This window comes from Myiozetetes cayanensis, unplaced genomic scaffold (genome assembly GCF_022539395.1).
Source record: "Myiozetetes cayanensis isolate MyiCay16 unplaced genomic scaffold, myiCay2020 scf35, whole genome shotgun sequence".
Taxonomy (NCBI): Eukaryota; Metazoa; Chordata; class Aves; order Passeriformes; family Tyrannidae; genus Myiozetetes; species Myiozetetes cayanensis.
In genome coordinates, this window is record NW_026087577.1 from 1,252,938 (window position 1) to 1,275,473 (window position 22,536).

Consider the following 22,536-nt stretch of genomic DNA (forward strand, 5'->3'; position numbering starts at 1 on the left):
GCGTGGCCTTTGGCGTCAGTGGCGCTCTGCGCGTGCGCGGCCGTGGGGGGAGCGCCGGGCCGCCCTCCCCGCCGCCTCGGCCCTCCCCACGCATGCGCGCTGAGCTGCTGCGGGCAGCTGCGCAATAGTGATCCCGCGGCGCGCTCGGCGGGGCCGGCCCGGAGGACATGCTGCCAAATAGTGATCCGCTGCCGCCGCTGCTCTCCTGAGGGGGCTGCGGGCTCCAAGGGCCGTCCCCTCGCTCCGCCGCTGCCCCCGCACCGCCCCCGGGCACCGCCGGCCTCCAGCAGCGCCGCAGCGGCGGCGGGGCCTTCCCAGGGCCGGGAGGTGAGAGCGGAGGGGAAGGAGTTGTGAGGGGGGACGCAGGGCCTGAGGGAAGGGGGCGGCAGGGAAAAGTTGGGGAAAACACGGAGAGGGGATTCCTGGAGACCCCCGCGCTGGGGGAGAGGGGCAGGGGGCGGCTGGGAGTGGGCGGTAGGGGGACCCCGGTGGGGGGAAGGAAGCGGGGCAGCGTCGCCGGGTGAGGGGTGACAGGTTGTGGCCTCGCTGGGGGCTGTGGGGGCACATTCCCAAATCCTGGGGGAACTGGGGGGGAGAAATGGGGGGCTGGTGCTTCCCAGCCGGGTCTCGGGCCCGTGGTGGTGTTTGGAAGGAAATGGTGCATCATCCTGCGGTGGGGAAAGGCAAATAATTCGCTTTCTCGGCGGAATGTGGCACCGGGAGGGTCGGGGGGCACAGAGCCCCTGCTTCCTGCGGGCACTGTGGGCATTAATGGTGTTATAAAGGTAAAATAGCGCTCCGGGAGTGTTTTCCAGGCTGCCCGGGAATGGGATTGGCTTGTTCTGACAGGAGTTTTTGGAGGGGGAGAAAAATAATCGAACGTGGTGGTACTTGTTGTCAATATTCTGGAACTCGGTGCTGCTAAATGTGTTTGTGTTCGTCCTGGCAGTAAGGGCAAAGAAAATACTTTTCTGGCATTTCCTCTTGTTTTTCCTCTGCCTTTGGAGTTCTGAGTGGTTTTTCTGGGGTGGCTCGTTGTGAAACCCTGTAAAAGTCTGTAGAATTAAACTTATTTATGCTTTATAAGATAGAACTCTTTGCTTATAAACCCACTCCCCACAATTAGTTAAGTAAAACGTACAACTGGCTTCTTTTTGGGTGACATTTTTGAAGCAGCTGCCCAGAATTATTTGGTTTAGTTATGTCACTTGTTTTGTTGTGACCTGAGGGAAAAAATAGGGGTTTTTTTCTCCCTTCTTTTTGGTACTTTTCGGGTGGGATTGAGATCAAGGCAAGACAGAAGTGCATTGAGGGTGTCATCCTGTCCCTGCATCAGCAGAGGACAGTAATACAAAACTGTGCCTGTCAGGTGCACACTGCTCTCCAATCTGACAGCCTGGCTTACTGGACTGGAGTTACTGCTGTTATAAAACTGTTTTCTCCCCCAAACCTCCGGGATTTGGGTGTAAATCCAGGGCAGGGAAGAGGGGTTGGTGTGACACAGGGCGAGACCAGCACTGAGTGCACAGAGCAGTGCCTAAAACCTCACTTTATTTCTGGTGTAATTGGTATTAATTGGCTGATATTTTGACGTGGAGGAGGCACCGGTTCTGCCAATAGATCAGATTAGATTCGAGCTGATAAATCTTGAAAACAATTAATTCCTCTCAGAGGGGGGAGAGGTTCAGGGTTAATCTGGGAGTGCAGCTGAGCCTCTGCACGGACCCAGCGTTAGGGGCAGACCGAGGGGTTGTTTCCCAGGGTGATTTCTCTGGGATCCCAAGCCAGCCTACAACCAGAGGCACTTACCAGCTTTACTCCTGGCACCTCCTGTGCTCAGCATTTCCCCCCCTGGGGACCTGGAAACCTGGAATCATCGGCTCCATCCCCTTCCCAGACGTTGTTTCTGCAAAATCAGGCCCAAAGCTGGGCAAGACCCCCATTTCTTGTCTGAGCAGCAGCTCTCGCTGTGTTACTGCTGGAGTTTGGAGTGCCACACTTGGAAATAGCCCTGGAATTGTGTCAGATTCCTCCTCTCCCTCCCAGCCTCGGCTCGGTGTTCTGCACGGGGTGAGGATTATGTAAGATCTTCTCCCCCAGCCTCCAACTGCTGGTGTTTTCTGCTTGGTACAGGGAGGAAACACGACAAAAACGTGCTTTAAAAAAGCAAAACAAACCCAGAAATAAAGCAGCCCAAAGCCCTTTTGTTGAGTGTTGCTTCTTGAGCCTCTGTCAATGAGCTGCTGCTGGGAACTGCCTCGTGCTTTGTGCTTGAGAGACCTTAAATAAAACGTGTGCCCAAGTCTGGAAACACCTGCTGGTGCAGGAAACTGTGGTGGGATTGAAGTGTTTGTACCTTGAGGAGGCAGAGCTGCTGTGGGTGCTCGGAAACTGGATCTGTGAATGTATTAGAAGGTCTGTTCTTGTTTTGATGTTGTCAAGCATCCCTTTAGTGGTTGTTTCTGAAGGAAGGAGTTGAACAGGAGGCCCTGTGAGCAGGGACAGGACCCAGGGAACGGCTGGAGCTGTGCCAGGGGAGGCTTAGGCTGGATTTTGGGAGAGGTTCTTCCCCTAGAGGGTGGTGGGCACTGAACAGGCTCCCCAGGGTTTGGTCACGGCCCCAAGGCTGCCAGAGCTCCAGGAGGGTTTGGACAATGCTCTGAGGGACAGGGGGGGATTTTGGGGTGCCCTGAGCAGGACCAGGAGCTGGACTGGCTGATCCTGGTGGATTGGGATATTCAGTGAGTGATTCTGAGGATTCAAGAAAATACAGAACACAGGTGAAATGGAACTGGGAGAGTTTGGGTTTGGCTGGGATTTTTTTCCCTCCCCGTTTTTAGGGCTGAAAAGACACTGAGCTGTAGCAAATGCCTGGGAAATACTTGGGAATTCCTGTTTGTGCCGTGAGGGAGTCCTGGCTGCAGGCAGAATGTTGTGTCCTGTGAGGTGTCCACTCCATCAGTAGGGTTTATAGAGTTGGGATCAGGGGAGGGATTAAATGTTCCAACCCCCAGTTCTGACCTGGAAGACGCTGGTTTGGCCAGGGATGTAGGAGCCAGTAGGATCCTGGTGACTTTCAGATGCACTGAATGAGAGAGAATAGCACTAAAATGTTGATATTGAGGTCTCAGCTCAGCTTTTCTGGGCTACAGATTTACCCAACAGGTTTTAACCAGAAACACAGGATTTATATTGTGCATTTTAACCCAGGTCTGAGGTAACACTCAGGCTGTGAATCACAGGCAGTGATGGTGCTTCTTAGGCCCTGGTAGGATGGGCTGCAAACAGGAGGCTCTGAGTGCTTGTAACTCCTGTTTATTCAGAAATAAGAGCTTATTCGGTGACTTTTCTGTTGGAAGGAAGCAACCTGTGCTGGTTCTAAGAGTGGATCTATTTGACAATCACGTGGTCTTTAAATTATAACAGTTTTCCCAACCATTTTGGAGCTGCTGCAGCTGCAAGGAGGGAAAGAATCCAGTAGTTTGATGTCTACTTTTGGCTGCACTTCTTAATCTCTAAATTGATAATTTTCAAGCTGAATTTCCATAATAATAATAATAATGAAAACAATAATGAAAACACCTGCGTTTCAGCTCGAGCTCGTTTGAGGAAGTGGGAGAAATATTAACAGGGAGATGTTCCATGAGGGCTCCCAGGTGTTTGTGTGGCTGCAAAGTCCATGGAAAGAAAGGCTCAGAGGGCATTCCAGGGGTGGCATCCAGTAGACATCAACTTCGTGGGCATTTTCTTCCTGTTGTTTCCAGCTCCCTGGGAATCTGCTGGGACTGCAGAGGTGGGGGGTGTTTCCCTGACAGGAGCTGAACAATCTACAGAGGGGAGGGAAATGCTGCTGCCAGGGAGCTCTCCCAGGAGAGGAGTTTGCTGGGAAAGAGGAGTTTTCCTGGCTTTGAGGGGGGACCAAGACTCCTGACCACAAGAAACCTCTTTTTTGGGGCTCCTCCAACACCCCAAACAGTGATAAAATGCCATTTTGGGAGTCCACCACCCTCAAGTCCATGAGGAACCTCATATTTGGGGATCTACCAGCATCAAATCCGTGGTAAAGGTCATTTTGGGGTGTCTGCCAGGACCAAGTCCATGAGGAGCCTCATGTTTGGGGGTTCTGACACCCCAGAGCATGAGGGACCTCGAGTTTGGGGGTCTGCCAGCACCAAATCCAGGCTAAAGGTCATATTTTGGGGGTCTACCACCCTGAAATCCCCGAGAAGTCCCATTTGAAACCTGACTGTAAAAGTACAACTGTTTTAGTGTTTAAAAAATGGCTCCACTGGCAAGTGCAGGGAACATTTACCCTCCGAGAAGCAGAAAGTGAGGCTGTAAAAGCCTGTTCATGATTTTGCCTGGCAGGGAGAATCTCAAATAAAAAGAGTTTCCTGGGCAATAACAAACCTGTCTTTCCCCAAACGAGATCTCTCTGCCAGGCTGAGAGTTTCTCTAAGGCCTGAACTGGTGAGTTTAAATAACATTTTACCTTGGGAGAGGAGCAAAATGAACAGCAGTGGATTGCCAGGAGGGAAAAGAGGTGGAGAATTTGGGAAGGGGAAAAAAAAAGGAGTAAGAGATTTATTTCTTTTTAACATGGTGATGATCTGCATTAAAAAATGATGAGGAAAGATTAGAGAAACAGTTTTGAAGGTTTAAGCTTTAAGCATCTCAAGAGGATTAAATGGAAGGAGGAAGAGTTAAGGAAGAGGGAAACATATGGTGAAATCAGGAGTGGTGGCTCAAAGCAACTCCCAAATAAAAACCAACTTTTGTTTGCTCTGAAGCATTCGATTATTTGGGGTGTTTACTGGTGTGGGTGGGATTCTAATAAACTTTGGGGGTTTCTGGGTGGGCTTGGATGTGATTAAAGGGCATTCAAACAGTGGCAGGAGCAGAACGTCCAAAATACTGGAGACTGGGAATGAAACTCGGGATGGCCTTTCCAGCTCAGCACTTGCTGTGCTGTTCCACAGGTTAAGGAAGAGCTTTGTGGGAGATTTAAAAGCAAGGAAGGTGGGATGTGCACACTCCTGGTTTGGGAGATACTCAGGCATCATTCACACCCACTTTTCTGCTGTAGATTATCTAATTCAGGGACGTTGAATCCCATTCATGTCACTCCTTTTTTTCCCCCAGGGGGTGGTTGACTTCTTGTTCCCATTCCTTTGTTTCCAGCCTTTCACTTTTGTAATCCAGGTTTCCCCTCAAGATTTGGCTTTTCCTTTGGTCACTTCCCCTCTCCCCAGTGTTCCTGCCTGACCTGGGGCCTGGTTTTATGGGAACAGGTTGTTTGCTCCCTCTCTGCAGCCCGTTCTGCACCACCCTGTTAATAATTAGGCAGCTCTGTGCAATCTCTGAGCTCCCTGGGAGTGACTTTCACCTGCATTTCACCCAGAGCATGGGTGGATTCCTAGGACTGGGAATGCTCCATCTCCATGGAATTCCAGGCAGGAAGAGAGTGGTTGCTGCCCTATTTAGTGTGTACATTAAATCTAAAACCTTACTTGATTCATCCACTGCTTTACCAGCGCCACTTTGCCCTCTCTCAGTTAGCTTGCCCTTTTTCCCCCTTTTTCTTCATAAATTCCCACCTTCCATTGCCCTTTCCAAGGCTTTGAAGAATTCAGGAAGATAATGGTCTTTTCCTGTGCTTCCACATTGCATCCCCTTGTTTTATTGCTCCAATTATCTTTGTACTGCTCCTCTCTCCATGCTCTTCTTGGAGAGTCTTTGATGCGTTGCCGGTCCAAGGAGCAACCACTCCGTTTTTGAAACACTTAATTAAAAATATACTTCCTTTACAGATTTCTGCAAGTTGTATTTGCTGAGTAAAACTCCCTGAAACATCAATATACTTGGAAATTTCTACCGGGAACTGCTGGTTTCTTACAAGGGGGTTGGTTTGCCTTGAGAAGTAGAAAATGAGGCTGTTTAGCAAAATCAATGTTTAGGTCCTTTTGAGGTAATTTTGAGGTCTCCTTCAGGATTATTTGTTGAGTTGATATTCCCCACCTCTCTCAGGTCAAGTCTCTGCTCTCCCAGGGTGGTTTTACTGTTGATTCCAACAGCGGGTGAAGTTTTGAGCTGTAAAGTCAGGAGATAATTGGGAGGATGAGGTGACAAGGGAACATTTCCCGTGCTTCCAGAAGGGCTGCTCTGGTCCTTGGATAAAATGTCCGCCTCTGGAAGTGGTTGTGATGGGGTGCCAATGACTCCTCTGTATCTGTAAGCTCAACTGTGTCGGCAGAAGCGTTTGTTGTTTGTATCCAGGGCTGTTTCTGGGCTCGCGGGGAGCCACAAGACATTCTTTGGTATTTTGTCTCCTGTGCGTTGGTATTTCTGCCCCGCTTCTCCTGGCCAGAAAGAATCGTGATCTCCGAATTATTTCCCAGCCGTGTTCCTAAAGCCTGTGCCTGCAGCGCTTCCCGGTTCCCTCCCAGGTCAGCACAGCTGGGGAGGGGGTGAGAGCTGGGGGGATACTGAGCGTTCAGGAGCGAACAAACCCTTCACCCGAGCTTGGTTCCTTCTAAAACACAGGGAGTCTCGGGCCCTGCCAGAGCAGTGATTCAGCATTTGAAGGTGGAGCGGCTCAGGCAGTGTTTAAGGACAGATTGTGGGGTTTTGCTGTGTATTCCCTGTTCCCAAACAAGGCCAGCAGCTCGTTCTTCCTCCCAGGGAATCCTGGCACAAGGCAGCGGTGGATATTCCCTGTTTACCCCGTGATGTCACTCCATGACAGGTGTTTGATTGCCTCACTTGGGGCTGAACAGCTCTTTCTGGCTGTGTTTAATGGCCTCATAAAGCACCTGTGGAAACCTTTGACAAACCAGCCTGGAAGTGTTTGCCAGATGATAGAAAAATGGTTAAAATGGGGAACCTTTGGGCCATTTTGGAGCCAGAGTGGGGTGATGTGCTGCCATTCAGCAACTCCATCAGCACCTTGCCAGGATTTCTGTTACCAGTGCCTGTCCAGGCCGTCTGGGAGGGAAGGATATGGGATATAAAAGTGGCACTTACTCAGAGGTACGAAATAATCCGGTGAGACTGAACGGCCACAGTTTCCCTGCCAGTGGAATTGCTTCCAGTTTACCTGGAGTTTTTCTTCCTTTAGAAAAGTATTTACTGATGATAAATACCTTCTGTGGAAACCTGGAGTTTTAGGGAATCTCTCAGGGATGGGCAGAGCCCAGAATCCCTGAGAGGAAGAAGACAAGTAGGTTGTTGTGGCTGAAGGTTTAATTCACACCTTTGTTTTTGCTGGGTGTGTGTGGAGATGGAAGGACCAGAGTGGTGGTGTTCCAGAGAATTTAAGTTACTTTAAGTTATCTTTGTTTTTTTTCCCTTCGTCTCTCTAATGCTTCCTAAATAAAAGTTGCATTATTTCTCCCTCTGCAGAAGGATTTAAAGAGATCAGAATCCCTCTGTGTTGCAAGTTAAGGTGTTATTTAAAATCTAAAATCACCAGCTGCAATTTTAACAACACCAGCAGCAAAATCTTAATTTCCCATTTCGCTCTTTGTGGGGTTTATTTATTTATTTATTTATTTATTCCTTGCAGTTCAAAACGCAGCCCCACATTATTGTCCATTAAAAATAGCTGGGAACAATGGAAGAGCCTGGGTGGGGTGGAGGGGGAGCCCCGAGGGGAAGGAAGAACCTCGGGGCTGTCCTGCCCAGGGACTGGAAAGGGCACAAAACTCCTCCATGGAGAGGAGGAAAAAGTGGCTCTGCTGCCTGTCCTGGAGTTCAGATTGAATCTGTCCCCAGGGGTGACTGGAGCAGGGAAGGGACGGTGTCCTTGAGGCGGAACAATCAGCAATCACCTCCTGTTTCAAAGCAGTTCGCTAAATTTGGCTGGATTTGAATGACACAGAGTTGCACATTTGAATTTCTTTGGAGGAACTGTGGTTATTTTAAGATGAATGTAATAAAGTCTGCAGCAAGTAACCTGGAGTGCATTTTGATGTCCCTTACCTTTTAAAATGCTGGCTTTAAAATTAACTCAACATTTTTAAACCCCACATTTTTAAAATCCACACTTTTAAAATCTGCGTTTTTAAAAGCCACGTTTTTTAAATCCCCATTTAAAAACCAGCATTTTGAAACAGTTTTCTCCTTTCAAACTGCAAAAGCAAGAGGTCTGTGAAGTGGTTTCATGTGGGAGCACTCTCACATCAGTGCCAGTTGTCTGCAGTCCTGATGGTTGGTTGTCCCTGAGCTTTGCTGTAGGAAATAAATTCCCCTGGAGTTAAATGTGCACCACTGCAGGGTTAAATACTTATTTCTGATAAGTACTGGGGGGAATTGCGTGCATGTGGGTTCTTGGAATGGTTGGGGTTGGCAGGATCTTAAGGACCATCTCTTCCACCCCTGCCCTGGGCAGGGACACCTCCCACTATCCCAGCTTGCTGCAAGCTCTGTCCAGCCTGGCCTTGGCCCCTGGCAGGGCTGGGATTACCCCTGTAAAGCAGACAGCATGGAGCAGGAGGCTGGACTGAGGCACGGGAGGCTTTTGTCTCTGCCAGAGTGAGGACTCCAGGCTTTCCAGGCTCAGCTTTGTGCTGGTTTGTGCATCTGCCGGAGGGATCGCCACTCACAACTCACTCAATCTGTTCTGTTTCCAAACCCCCTTCAGGTGACCTGGTGTCTGTTCTCTGCAGTGTTTTCACCCTGGGTGTTCTCTGCAGGTGGCACTGGGGCTGGGACTCACAAACTGGGGACCTCACTGGGATATGAAACGTGAGGATTCCCTCTCAAAGGAGTTCAGTTTGGAGTAGAGAAGTGATCACCAGCACCTTCCCTAATATTAGTGAGGCAGCAGAGGAGGTTTAAGCCATAGGGAATGGCTCTGATTTGATGTTTCTGGAGTCACTCTGAACTCTGAGGGCTTGGTTTTGGGTTGCACCTGCAGCTTTTTTCATGTTAAGAATTCATTTGTCTGATCTCTTACACTCTTAAAATGAAAATAAGGAGTGAGTTGAAATGGTGGCCTCAGGGAAGTAGTAAATCCTGAGTTCAGTGGGGAGTCTCCTGGCTGAGTCTTGGTTCTTATTCCTGTAAGGAGCTGCACACTGAGTGAGTGGAGCTGGTGCATCCCCTCCTCAGCAGACACGTGGGAACACTGGAAAATGTTGAGTGGGACTCCATGTTCTGAGGGCCCTCAGAGGGGAGGGAGCACGTGGTGGCTTTAGCTCAGCTCACACAAGATTTAACAGCGCTCCTGGAACTGGTTTTTCATTTGTTCTTAGTTTTGATGGGTGTTTTCCCCTTTTTGTGGACCCCCAGGGTGAGGATCAAGTCTCAGTTTCTTCTGCTGGGTTGTGGATACTGTTCAGTCTTCAAACTGGCGATGTCAAGGGTGCCGAGTCCGCCTCCTCCGGCAGAGATGTCGAGTGGGCCTGTGGCAGAGAGCTGGTGCTACACCCAGGTGAGTGCTCACCTGTGCACACCTGTGCACACCTGTACACAGAGCTGGGGCTACACCCAGGTGAGTGCACACCTGTGCACACCTGTGCACACCTGTACAGAGAGCTGGGGCTACACCCAGGTGAGTGCTCACCTGTGCACACCTGTACACACCTGCACAGAGAGCTGGGGCTACACCCAGGGGAGTGCACACCTGTGCCCAGGTGTTCTGACGTAAGGGATTGGAGCCTGTGGGAAGGGATGTGTTACCCACAGCAGTTGCTACCGTGACAGCAGCCAAATGTTCCCCGTGCCTGGTGGCAGAACTGTGGAGGAGGCAGTTGGAGCAGCCCAGTGTCTCCTGTGCCCGCCATTCCCAGTGTCTCCTGTGCCCGCCATTCCCAGTGTCTCCTGTGCCCGCCATTCCCAGTGTCTCCTGTGCCCGCCATTCCCAGTGCCCTGTGCCAGCTGTTCCTGGTGTCTCCTGTGCCTGGGGGTTGTTCCTCATCCAGGTTACTCAGTCAGACGTGCAGCTTCTGCCTTTAGGATGGGGGAGTGGATGAGAATGACCCTAAACCTCCTCTTGCTCTCTCTATTAAGATCAAGGTGGTGAAGTTCTCCTACATGTGGACCATCAACAACTTCAGCTTCTGCCGGGAGGAGATGGGGGAGGTCATCAAGAGCTCGACCTTCTCATCTGGAGCCAACGATAAGCTCAAATGGTGAGACACAGAGCCCCTGGCTGGACAACTCCTGCATGGAACTTGGGCTCGTGTGACGGAGGAGATGCATAAACCCCTCCTGGTACTGCACGTGGGTTCCTGCTGCCCTGGCTGTACAACGTGTGCAGAGAGGAAGCCCTGGTGCTTCACACAAAACAACATCTGTCTTAAAAACATTTATCTGCACGAGTCCATGTGGGGCAGGAAGGGTGCCCAGCCAGTGTATTCCAACTCCGCCTCCTCCTGCCACTTCCAGCCCCTAATACTCCATTTTGTTAAAAAGTTACTTTTCCCTGCACTCCAAAAAAAAAAAAATAGTTACTTTTCCCTGCACTCGAAATCCCGCAGTTCAACATTGTTGCTGTGAATTACCTTTCTCCTTATGGCAGCTCTTTTGCGAATGTGCAGAAAACGTGGAGACAAGGCAAGTAACAATGTTGTGTAACTCCTCCTGCCCAGGAGTTGCTTCTTCTTCAAGATGACATAGTTTGGGACCTTTTCCTTTCCTTTAAAACCTCTCTTTTTTTCCCTGAGTTCTCCAGTCATTTCCAGTAACCCGGAGTGGACTTTGCTCAGAACGTGTGTGTGCTGTGTCTGTTGGCCCCAGCAGATCCATGAACACCAGATTTTATCCCTTGTGGCTGTTAGGAAGTGTCTTAAAATTTTTCTTTAAACTTCCCTAGTGTAGGCTGGGGCCAGCCAGGCAGCAAAGCATCTGCCGTGTGTGTCTGGGGTACAGTGTGTGCTCCCTTCCTTTGGGTGGCAGAGCTGTGCTTTCCTTGGCCTGCTCCTTGTTAAATCCTTGCCTTCACACCCTTTGCTGCTCAGCTCTCCCTGGAACATCTGGATGTGCCGGCTCTTTGGTCCCTGTGTGTGGGAGCTGTTCCAGCAGCCAGCCTAGTTTGTGCTTTGGTAGATTCTCTGCCAAGTTCAGGTCATGGAAGTGCTTTTGAGTGGCCTCTTCCTGCACTTATTACTTTTCTTCACACAGGAGTAGTTTCCCTTTTGCCCTGGTGTCATGTTTTTTGTAAAAAACAGCCTTCCAGAAACCCCTTTTCCCTTTCAGTTGCTTCCTGTGGGATTTTATCTGCCATTTCTCTGCATTTGTTGCACTTCCTTGAATCCCTGGCCTCCTATTCTACTATTTCTTTCACTTTCCTTTTAGGAAAGGTCACATCCAGGGTGCTTTTCAGTAATTCCAGCCATTCTCCCTCCTCTTTTCATTATGGGTTTTTTTGGGGGTTGCTTTTCAGTAATCCCAGCCATTCTCCCTGCTCCTTTCCTTGTGTTTTTTTGGGGTGCCCATATTCCTGCCTGTATGTTTTTATCCATATGGACACAGAGCTTTAACACAGCTCCCTTTGTTTGCCCATCCATTTCCTGGAGGTTGGTGTTACACACAGTTGTTTGCTGCCCGGTTTATAGTGCCGGTTCAGCACTGCAGAGCCACAGAGGAGCTGCCAAACGCTGTGGCTGCCGTGTCCTTGCAGGTGTTTGCGAGTGAACCCCAAAGGCCTGGATGAGGAGAGCAAGGATTACCTGTCCCTGTACCTGCTGCTGGTGAGCTGCCCCAAAAGCGAAGTGCGAGCCAAGTTCAAGTTCTCCATCCTCAACGCGAAGGGAGAGGAGACCAAAGCGATGGGTGCGTGAGGGGCCTCTCTGGGGCTGCTGGGGGTCAGTGCTGCAGCCTGGGGGCTGCTCAGGGCCTGGGGGTCAGTGCTGCAGCCTGGGGGCTGCTCAGAGCCTGGGCTGGCTGTGACGCTGGGCCTGTCTTGCAGAGAGCCAGCGAGCCTATCGGTTCGTGCAGGGCAAGGACTGGGGCTTCAAGAAATTCATTCGGAGAGACTTCCTTCTGGATGAAGCCAATGGACTCCTTCCAGATGACAAACTCACTCTCTTCTGTGAGGTAAGGCAGCCCCTACTGAAAGCACAGCTTCCATTAGTGGGGGGCAGGCGTGACCTCGGTGTTCATCCTCGCTTTTAAGGAGTCGGAGGTGTCAGAGAAACGCTGGGTGTTTGCGTGACACTCCAATTTTATCTCTGTGTGTGTGGCTGGTGGCTTTCTCCTCTCTCTGATTCATCCCACTTCACTTCCATTTCTTTTCTAGCTACTTTGTGTTTGATTTTTACCTGGGATGATGATAGGAATCAAGCAAGTTTGATCATCTTTTCTCTCCTGTTTTGGTGTTATCATCCGTCTGTTCGTGCTCCTTAATTTGAAGCTTGGGATAATAAGCACCACTAGCTCTGTAGTGGGGACTGGCCTGTTTGTCACTTGCCTGCTGAATAAAAAAGAGTTTTCTGTATTTTCTTAAATGTGTCCATGCAGCCAACAAAAGGAAAAATGCAAGGAAAAGGAATTTTACAGTAATCACAATTTTCCCTTCATTGTGTTTGTACTTTTCTACAACTACTTACAACGTTATTATTTCACTGGTACTTATTTCGGGCCAGTTATTTCTAAAACCGTATATTTAAGTTTAGGGACCTTAAAGAGCAAATTTAAACTCTGATTTAATGTCTTCAGAGCTCCTTCTGTCTTACTTCCATTGTCTTTTTAACTGCAAAATCCCTCCTGGAGCTGTGATTTTTGCCAGAAGACAGGTGGAACAAGTTGTTCTCCCTTTGGATCTCCAGTACTGCTTTTTTTTTATGGGAATCTTTCCTTTTGTTCAGGAATGAAAGGAAAGCTTCAATTTAAGTTGTTCCACAAGGATTTGGGTTTGGTTTTTTTTTTCAGTTTTGCTTGGCTGTTATAAGGCTGCACATGTTTAAATGAACAAACACCTAAGGGATGTGTATTTTAATCAGTAACGTGAATTATTAGGGAGGGAGGGAGCCCTTCCTGAACACTTGGAGCAATAAGGGGGAGAGGAGGACAGAGCCTTGGATGACACCTCTGTAGGTCTGGCAGTTCCTCTTTCCTTCGTGGTAAAAGAGCCAAACAAACTTACACTTGTTGAGCGAAGCCCAAAAATTAACATCTGGGAAGGGAATCTGTGAGACACGATGTAGATAAACCCGAGACCCACAGTAGTCTCGGCAGCTCATCCTGACTCAAGTCACTCCACCCTTGACTGAGTTATTCCTTTCAGAAGCTTCAGTGGTTTTGATTTTCAGAAGTTCATTGGGTGTGATTGTTCTGGAGGAAGAGAAACTTTGCTGTTGGCTCCACCTGGCCTTGAGATTTGTGTTCTGTCAGAAATCTGAAGGTTGGTGATACCAGAAGGTTTTGCTGTCTGGAAACGGCTTGGTGAGAACTTCCAGCACTTTGCTTTGGTGGTTTTTTTCCCCTCTTTTTCCCTTTTCTCCCTGAGTTTATAACTCTCTTAGCATTCCAACCATGCTCTCTCCTGATGCTTCCCTGCTGGCCACAGGTGCCAAGTGATGCTGCTCCCATCTGTTCCAGTTCTGGATGCAGGAGCTCCCAAAGGAGTTGGGGGAACACTGGACGTGGAGGTGGTTTTCAGGTGCAGATATTTGTGATTCCTGCACACCATGAGGTTCTTCACTGATGCTGAAAGGAAGAAGCCCTTTGCTCTCTGCTCATGGCCAGTGCTGAACATGGATAATTCTCCCTGGAAATGCCGTTAGGCAAGAGAATGATGGTCCTTGTCAAACACTTCAAACCTGACCTCATTTTCTTGTCAGTTTGGGGATTTTTCAAACCCTTGTTTTGCAGGTGGGCTTGGTTGTTCATATCCCAACTGCATTGCTTTTTGCTGTTCAAATTACATTCCAGCATCAGAGGTAAATATCACTGCAGTCAGTCTCCCAGGAGGGAGGTGTTCCTGAAGTTCTGGCAGTAGCTCTTTTCTGAGCTGGGTAGTGTTGGTTCCCTTGCTGAGATGCTGAAAACAGCTTAAGCAAATCCTTCTCTATTTTAGCATCTGAGGCTGGAATCCAGTAAAAAGCCATGGAACAACTGACTTTATTTCATGTACGAAGAGGATTTATTTGTGGATTTGAGACACAGGTTTTTGGCTGCTCTCTGATCAGTATTGGCCTTCCAACAAGAGATTTGCATCCTAGAGTTCCTTTTGAATGCATCTGATGAGTTTTCACCCATCCTGGAGTCCACTTTGCTGGTGTGGCTGTCACAGGACGAGGGGATGATGCAGCTCTCAGGGGAATGATGGAGAACTTTGGCTTCTCCACGTGTGCTGCGGCTGCTCAGTGGTGTCCTCTGGCATCTGGTACTTGTTTGGTTGTGTCTTGTGTGGTTTACACAAAATGTGCCCTCAGAACCCCCTGGAGCTCTCTCAGGAATTGGGGTGTGTTCTGACAGGCCATCTCTCTCACTTCTTGATTTACTTCTTCTCCTCACTGTGGAGCTTCCTCTGCTGTCCATTATCCTTTGGCCACTGGTTATTAATAGAAGTGGAATTTAACTTGGACTCACCAGCAAATCCAGGGAATAGTCTCATGCATCTTCCCTGTCAGTCTCCTTGCTTTATTCTTTATTACAGCAGGGCTGGATTAGTCACTCTGATCTTTTCTAATTGGACTCTGCTGCAGAGACCCTGGTTTACTGCAGCTCTGACAATTGGTTTGGTGCTCAGTGGGCCCTTTGTGAAGGAGGTTCATCAGCCACCCTGACCCTGTCTTAGAGCAGCTGATTAGGAATCTTTCTGCCTTCCCCAAATCCTCCTAATTATTTGACATAAAGCTGGATTTTTATATTTTTAAAACCTTGCTGTTTAGGGGGGTTTTAATTGTATTTTGTGACGTGATGGGAACATTGAACTCCTGAGATACAGAAGGAGAAGCAGGAAGACATTTGAGGAGTCAGACACTGCCCTTGTGGCTTCTGTGCTTGGTTATAAAAACTCTGTGTATACTTCATTTTCATTTGGACCGTTGTCTGTTGCATTATTGATTGGGGAGGGTTTCACAGTGTTGATAGAAGGGAAAAACTAGGTCAGGTGTGGTGTCTGGAAAAGCAGGAAAATAAGGTTCTGCTCTATTAGGAAACCATCTGACAAAGTTATGGTTCAGTTGTTGGTTTGGGGTTGAGAGGAAAGCCTGCTGGTGGGATTTAGGATGGACACTGGTGCAGGGATCTATGAACAGAGGAGAGAAGGTGCTTTGAAAACAGGGACGTTTTTAACCCTGCAGTGACTGTGCTCAAGAGAGCTGGGGTTTGTCTGCGTTCCCCTGGGAATAAACCCTTCCTGGGGGAGAGGACTTTTCCACTGTATGTTTTTGAGAGTTTTTCTGCCTTTCCCTCCCCTGCAGGTGAGTGTGGTGCAGGACTCTGTGAACATCTCTGGCCAGAACACCATGAACATGGTGAAGGTCCCCGAGTGCCGCTTGGCCGACGAGCTGGGGGGGCTCTGGGAGAACTCACGGTTCACGGATTGCTGCCTCTGCGTGGCAGGCCAGGAGTTCAAGGGGCACAAAGCCATCCTGGCAGGTGGGTGTTTGGCCCTGGAATCATGGAATGGGTTGGGATGGAAGGGAACTCAAAGCTCAGCCATGCCCTGCCGTGGGCAGGGACACCTCCCACTGTCCCAGGTTGCTCCAACCTGGCCTTGGACACTTCCAGGGATGGGGCAGCCACAGCTTCTCTGGGAAATCCATCCCAGCCCCTCCCCACCCTCCTAGGCAAGAATTCCTTCCCCAAGTCCTCTCTAACCCTGCCCACTGGCAGTGTGAACCCCCTGTCCCTTGTCCTGTCCCTCCCTGCCCTGTCACTGTTCATGGTCTGTTCTATAAAATGCAGAAATCAGGAAACAGGCAACAAGATGGATTTTTGACTCTGTGGGAGCAGGAACTAGTTCTTAGCAGGACAGGAGCCAACAACCTGATGGGTAGTGGGGTTTTTAGAGTTATTTCATCTTTAAAGAGGTTCCTGCAGCTTCTTTATCAAAGAGCTGTGGTACAGGAGTGGTTTGTGAACTGTTCCAGGTAGAGGGAAATACCCACTTCATTTTTAATTGCCTGTCTCCTCCTTTGACAAGGACTGCAGGAGGGGTTTTTGTGGCTCTAGTGCACTATTTCTAAAGCATTTACGAGGAGAACTTAGCACATTTCCAAGGAACACTTTCTTGCCAAGCCAAGACACAGACCTGCCCACCCCAGGACCCTCCAGCCTTGCTTGGAAGGACGTAAATCCTCCCATCCCCAGCTGGAAGCTCTGTCAGCCCCATTCCACAAGCAGAGTTTTCCAGCAGGCAAGGGCAGCTGCTGAGGTGTTGCTGAGCCGCACTCAGCTCCTCCTGGAGAGCAGAGGAGCCTTTCCAACTGTGCTTTGTTTCCCCTTGCAGCACGTTCCCCAGTTTTCAGCGCCATGTTTGAGCACGAGATGGAAGAGAGTAAAAAGGTAAGATCCTGAGGGGAGGAGAAGCTCTCCAGCTCCAGAATGGCTCTGCAGTCAACTCCTGCTCAGAGAACTTCCCTTGTGTTTGTGATTTTGGTCACCTTTTAACTGTCTTTCTCACATTAGATGCACCTCTCTGCTTCAGCTGCCCTGAAGGGAGGAAGAAAGGGATCAAGGAGGCAATTGTACCTTTGTTCCTCTTGGGAAAGAATCTGGGGTGGGACAGGGAGAAGTAGAGAAGGTGAAATACAACTCAGAATTTTTCTTACTCCATCCACATCTTTTCTTTTTATGTTTCTTTTTTTTTTGCACTGCTCATTCTGAATAGTTTGCCTCTGAATACTGAAGGAGTTTGGAGTAGAAGGAAGCCTTGGCAGGATCTTAATAAGCTGCATTTTCCTGTTGCAGAATCGGGTTGAAATCAATGATGTGGAGCCGGAAGTTTTTAAGGAAATGATGTGTTTTATTTATACTGGGAAGGCACCAAATCTTGACAAAATGGCTGATGACTTGCTGGCAGCCGCTGACAAGGTAAAGTTGGAATTCTGGAGAGCTGACAGAACTGGGAATGGTGTTTTTCATTACACAATGCACTTGGAGCTTCCTGCAGGAGCCCCTGTGGGGCTGGGCAGGTTCTTTGGGTTGGTTGTTTCTGGCAGGTAAACCTGGATGTTGTCTAAGATCCCTCTAACATAACAGGCACATAAAACATCCCATAGCTGGGTGAATCCAGGTCTTACAAAACGACAGTCAGGAATTTCTGTCCCCGCTGCTCATTTGTAAGGGTTTTTTCAGCTCCCTCCTCTCATCTAAGCTGGGGGTGAGAAGAGAATTTCCAGGTTAGGGTTAGGGTGATATTTTTCACCCTAATATCATCCCAGTGATATTTTTCAGTGTGGTTATTCCCAGAGCTCCAAAGCAGTGGCTGCTCTGCCTGGTACCAGCCCCAGGAGATGCTCCAAAGTGAGGGATGGCCAGGATTGGGAAGGTGATGCTCTGCATTTCCCTTTTCCAGTGGCAATCCCAGAGGGAAGGGAGCACTGAGAGGAACCCTGGTGTGGTTTCCAGGGAACTGGTGTGACTGGAAGCTGCTGAAAGTCCCTGTGGATTTACCAGCTGTGCCTGCTTCCCTTTGCAGCAATTAAGATGGGTATTAATGTCAGGAGATCCTTGGACTGATCATAATCATTGCCACATAGTTTGTTCAATATTTAAGGAGTATTGACTGAGAGCTCACAACCACCTTTCTTACTTACTCTTGAGTAAATAAGAAATAAGCAGCAGTACATTGAGGACAGAGTGGCTTTAATTTTAACTTTCCTGGCTTATAACGTAGTTTTTGTTTTGTTTTTTTTTCCCTTTTCAACTCACTCTGTATCTTTTAAAAGCAGAAATAAAAAATCTTTTGTGAAAGCACATAAAACATCTAATATTTACCCAAGAGACTGAAACAGCTTCTTCTGAGCTCCTCCTGTCTCTGGGGGAAGATATGTAATTAGACTAAAACCAAAACAAAGCTCGTTTTCTCAGCCCAGGAGATGCTGTGGCAGCACTTGGGCAAGTGCTGGTAGAAGGGTGGGTTTTTAGGTGTAATTAAGAAAGGGGGGAAGGGGAAATATTGGTACCTGAGAGACCAGAACGGCAAATTTTGCCCACCAGTGTAATTAGAAACTGAGCTATTTGCAGCCAAAAATAGAGCTAAAAAATTCATGCATGGAGGAAAATATTCCATTTACAGGAGGAGAACTTGGCTGCATTTTAAGCCACTGACAGACAATCCTCTAAACTAATGGCCTGGTCCAATAAACTGTTTATTTCTCGGTCCAGATTAGAAAGTGAATTTGATTTGCCCTCTCAGCTGTCGTGGTGGGAGCAAACTGTCCTGGCTCTGAGCTGGGCCTCGGCTGAGAGCGTTGTGATCGCTGAGTCTTATGTGCCTAAATGTTTCCATAATCTAAAATTCTCCATTTAAATACCATCATAATGGGGTGAAACTCACAGTCAGAGTATAAAACCAGTGATGTCAGATGCTGCTGGGGTGGCAAACATCACCAGTGAGCTTGTCCTGTGCCAGGCAGAGCATCCTGGGCTAAAATCCTGTGTCTCCTCCAAATCTGGCCTCACACCCTGAAGATCTTGTATATCCTGTCATCTCCAGGTTGTCCCAAAAAGCCTGATAAACCAAAGGATACTTCGGAGTTACCTGTCAGGTCAAATTAGCAGCCTTAGGGATGATTTCATTTGTAGCAGTGTTACTCAGTTTGAAGTCATGGCAGGAGCAAGACTCACCTGTGCAGAATTAATCAGAAATACTCTGTTTGTTCATCCAGGGAGCCCCAAACCCCATCAGCAGCTCATTCCCTCCCCCCAAGATTTCCAGAAGTATTCCAGCCTCGCAGTTCCCAGCTGGGACACTCCAGAAGTTTGGGATTTGGGGTTCATTTCTTGCTCACACTTCCCTGACCTTTCTAAAGTCTCCCCCAGACCACTTGTGTTGCTTTTGAACCCCTTGGCCATGTGTCCCTGTTCCCATCCTGACAGAAGAGCTGCTCAGAGCAGAGTGGGGCATTTGTTAGACAACACTGGGACTCCTGGCATGTTCTTGAGCAAGGTTGACCTTGATGTGCAGGTCATTAATGGCAAAGAAGCTGGGGGAAAGCTGCCCAGGCATCAGTGAAGCATTCCCAGGTCTTCCCACTGAACCTGGGTAACCCCACTGAGCAGGAATAAAGTGGGAACAAAGCATTTCCTTTGACCATCCCCTGGTGTGTTGCAGTACACCCTGGTGTGACCATGTCCCTGTGGTGGCCATGCCCCTGCTGTGTTGCAGTATGCCCTGGTGTGAGGTGTCCCCGTGGTGACCATGCCCCTGCTGTGTTGCAGTACGCTCTGGAGCGGCTCAAGGTGATGTGTGAGGACGCCCTGTGCAGTAACCTGTCCGTGGAGAACGCGGCTGAGATCCTCATCCTGGCTGACCTGCACAGCGCTGACCAGCTCAAAACCCAGGCTGTGGACTTCATCAACTAGTGAGTTACTGCGTGGAACTTCTAGGGTAGTTGAATATCAGGTCGTTCCTGATATTGGAATCATCCTGGAGTGGTAGGACAAGGGGGAATGGCTTCCCACTGCCACAGGGCAGGGTTAGATGGGATACTGGGGAGAAATTCCTCCCTCTGAGGGTGGGGAGGCCCTGACATGGGTTGCCCAGAGAAGCTGTGGCTGCCCCATCCCTGAAAGTGTCCAAGGCCAGGTTGGACGAGGTTTGGAGCAACCTGGGCCAGTGGAAGGTGTCCCTGCTCATGGCAAGGGGTGGGACTGGATGGTCTTTAAATTCTCTTCCAACCCAAACCATTCAGTAATTCTACACTGAGGGTCTGGTTACAGCTCCAAATTCAAAGTAGGTGTGAATGACTGCCAACTACTTGCCTGTGTGGAGACATTTTCATTCCTGTTTATCAGTGCTCTCTGCACTGATTTGAAACAGTCAGTGCTGAGGGGCCTGTGTGGGTGAGCCCTGTGTTCCTGCTCTCCCCACCTGGCACCCTGGCTGGGCTTTTCACCCTTAAGCTGAAGCACTGCCCAGCCTAAAACTGCGCCAGCAGAGCCAGACCATCTTCACAGGCCAGCACCGACCCCCTAAACGGGACACAGACCCTCAGGTGACAGACAGTGTTAGCAGGAAGAATACTGAGCTAAGGTTTTATCCCCTCGGATAACTCGGGCCTGTTCTCTCTTCTCCGTTCCAGCCACGCCTCTGATGTCATGGAGACGTCGGGCTGGAAGTCCATGGTGGTGTCCCACCCCCACCTGGTGGCCGAGGCCTATCGCTCCTTGGCGTCCGCACAGTGTCCCTTCCTGGGGCCGCCCCGGAAGCGACTGAAGCAATCCTAAAGCCCTTGCCCACACCTCACCCCATGTGTTTTTTTTTCCTGGAAGCAGCACCAGCCGGTGCTGCCTTGAAACCTTGACCACCAGGTAGACAGCGAAATCTGTGGAGCTTTTACTCTGTTGTTGGGGGGGAAGAGGCTGCTCCGTGACATCCAGACTTTTTCAAACAGCACCAAGTAACTTTGGGAGAGGGGGGAGGGTGGGGGCTCTGGGGCTGTTCAACCTTATGAATCCCTGTCGCTGCGTCGTCTGTGTGTTCCCTTCCACCTGGCTGAAGGCAGTTGAGCCCCGGGTTGGGATTAGGCCCGGCCTCAGTGGGGCCAAGCCCGGCGTTGGCGCTGGGCAAACCAACGTCTCTGCGTCTGGCAGCACAGAACAAACCGTGGGGTGCCTGGAGCAAGAGGACATTTTGGCTTTGGAGAACATTGGAGAGAGAAAAAAAAACCGCCACCAACAACAATAAGGATTTCTATCGAGGTCTTGGAAAAGGAAATGAATTACCTGATGGGAGCTCCAGTAGTATTTATATCAAAAGTTTAAAAAGTCCTTCCAGCTGAGCTAAAAACTGGACGTTTGTGCAACTCCCTATTGCCATCCAGCAACAAGAAGATCAGTTTTCTCTGTTAGTAGCACTTGTATGTTATTGCAAAAAAAAAAAAAAGAAACAAAGGATAACCCCCCCTTTTCTATAAAATGTCAGGTTGGAGTGCAGGGGGCAGTGAGAGGCTGTGCTTTGAAAGGACTGGAAAGCCCTTTACCTGAGGAGAGAAACGGTTTCTGTTTTAAATATCGTGGGAAATGTTTTTTTGGCATTTTTCCCTGCTCTTTTTTTCTCCCCCTCCTCCCTCTTTTTTTAAGAAAAAAAAAAAAGACAACAAAACAACAAAAAAAAAGGATAAATTTTGTTGTTGATGAATGCTGCGTCTGAAGTCCCTGAGTTGCTAAAATGATTCTTAACAATTGTTTGTACCTGACTTGCCGACTGTATAGGAGCCAGTCCTGTTCCTTTCTATTAGTCACTTCTTACAGGAAAAGATGTTTCAAAATAGCTGGTAACTTTTTTTTTCTTTTTGAAAATATAAATAATTACTATTTTGTACTGTGTGGTATCTGTTGCCTTTTTTCCCCCCACACCTCCTGTCTCCTTTTTCAGCCTTCCCGATTCCAAACCATCTCTCCAAAGGCTCCTTTGCGGTCCTGCTGCCATGTGCTGACGGTGCCAAGCTGTTCCTGGAGCCCAGAGGAGATTTGTTGGGAATGCTGCAATACCAGTGTGTTGTTTCTCATTGCAGGTGATTCCAAAACCATGGCAGAGCTTTGCTTTTAGTGAGACCCTGAGCGTGGCCCTTCCCTTCCCCTGCTCCTGGCTGGAGGTGAGAAGGGACAGCAGGACAAGCACCATCTGTGCGGTGGCATTAAGGTGCAGGGCAGGATTTCTGGGACAACCATTGGCCCCCAGATCTTCTGGGAGGAGAGATGGGAGCAGTGCCAGGAAATCCAGCTCACCTTACACTGGGCGGGTTGGGCACGTCGTGGATTCCCGGGAATAGCTGTGTGTGTTGTTGAGGAACTGGGGCAGGGATCTGCTGTCCCTGATTCTCGTGCTGGGAACACACTTTCTCTCCCAGCCCCTGTGGGAAGGAGAATTCCATTTGTGTTTAATCAAGTTGCTCTTCCTGATGTCAAATGGTGGCTCAGCAGAGGGTTCTGCCCCTTCCTGTGGGCTCCCAGCCCAAACACGGCCCTTCCCTCTGCATCCTGCACCAATTCCCATTGCAGCTGCTGCCTGAGTGCCTCTCATCCCGTTTATCATGGATTTACCTTTCAGGTAAGCAAAGCATTTAGTCAGAGGGAGGTTCCCTCCCTCTGCCAGGGACCCAAACCAGCCGTGCTGGTTGCACACAGCCATGAGGAGTCACTGGCAGGTCCTTGCAGGGGTGTGTGGGGCACATGGGGGCTCATTGTGCCAAAATCCTCAAACCTGAACGAGACCTTTTATCCCTGAGTCACAAATGTTGGAGGAGCAGCCCTGGATCAGCTTCCCTGGCAGGGAGAAAAGTGTCCAAGGCCAGGTTGGGCACCCTGGGCTGGTGGAAGGTGTCCCTGCCGAGGGCAGGGGGTGGCACTGGATGAGTTGTATGGTCCCTTCCCAGCCAGCCATTCCACGATCCCTGTTGCAGGTGGATTAATGAT

General features: G+C 49.3%; 1 protein-coding gene across 1 annotated transcript; it reads left to right on the forward strand.

Moving 5' to 3' along the window:
• Nucleotides 1–151: 151 nt before the first annotated feature.
• On the forward strand, nt 152–21,442 carry SPOP (speckle type BTB/POZ protein). Its single transcript, XM_050327961.1, has 10 exons — nt 152–327; nt 9,292–9,433; nt 10,012–10,133; nt 11,624–11,775; nt 11,912–12,039; nt 15,372–15,549; nt 16,403–16,458; nt 16,864–16,986; nt 19,339–19,481; nt 20,202–21,442. Exons 2-10 carry the CDS (start codon nt 9,356–9,358, stop codon nt 20,344–20,346), a joined length of 1,125 nt encoding a protein of 374 aa, XP_050183918.1. The 5' UTR covers nt 152–327; nt 9,292–9,355; the 3' UTR covers nt 20,347–21,442.
• Nucleotides 21,443–22,536: the final 1,094 nt, after the last annotated feature.

Excerpts from the sequence above, each read along its gene's own strand:
- SPOP (XM_050327961.1), top strand. The coding sequence starts at position 9,356 with ATGTCAAGGGTGCCGAGTCCGCCTCCTCCGGCAGAGATGTCGAGTGGG. Across the intron at positions 11,776-11,911 it reads AGAGGAGACCAAAGCGATGG|AGAGCCAGCGAGCCTATCGG; the intron begins GTGCGTGAGGGG and ends CCTGTCTTGCAG. Across the intron at positions 16,459-16,863 it reads AGATGGAAGAGAGTAAAAAG|AATCGGGTTGAAATCAATGA; the intron begins GTAAGATCCTGA and ends TTCCTGTTGCAG.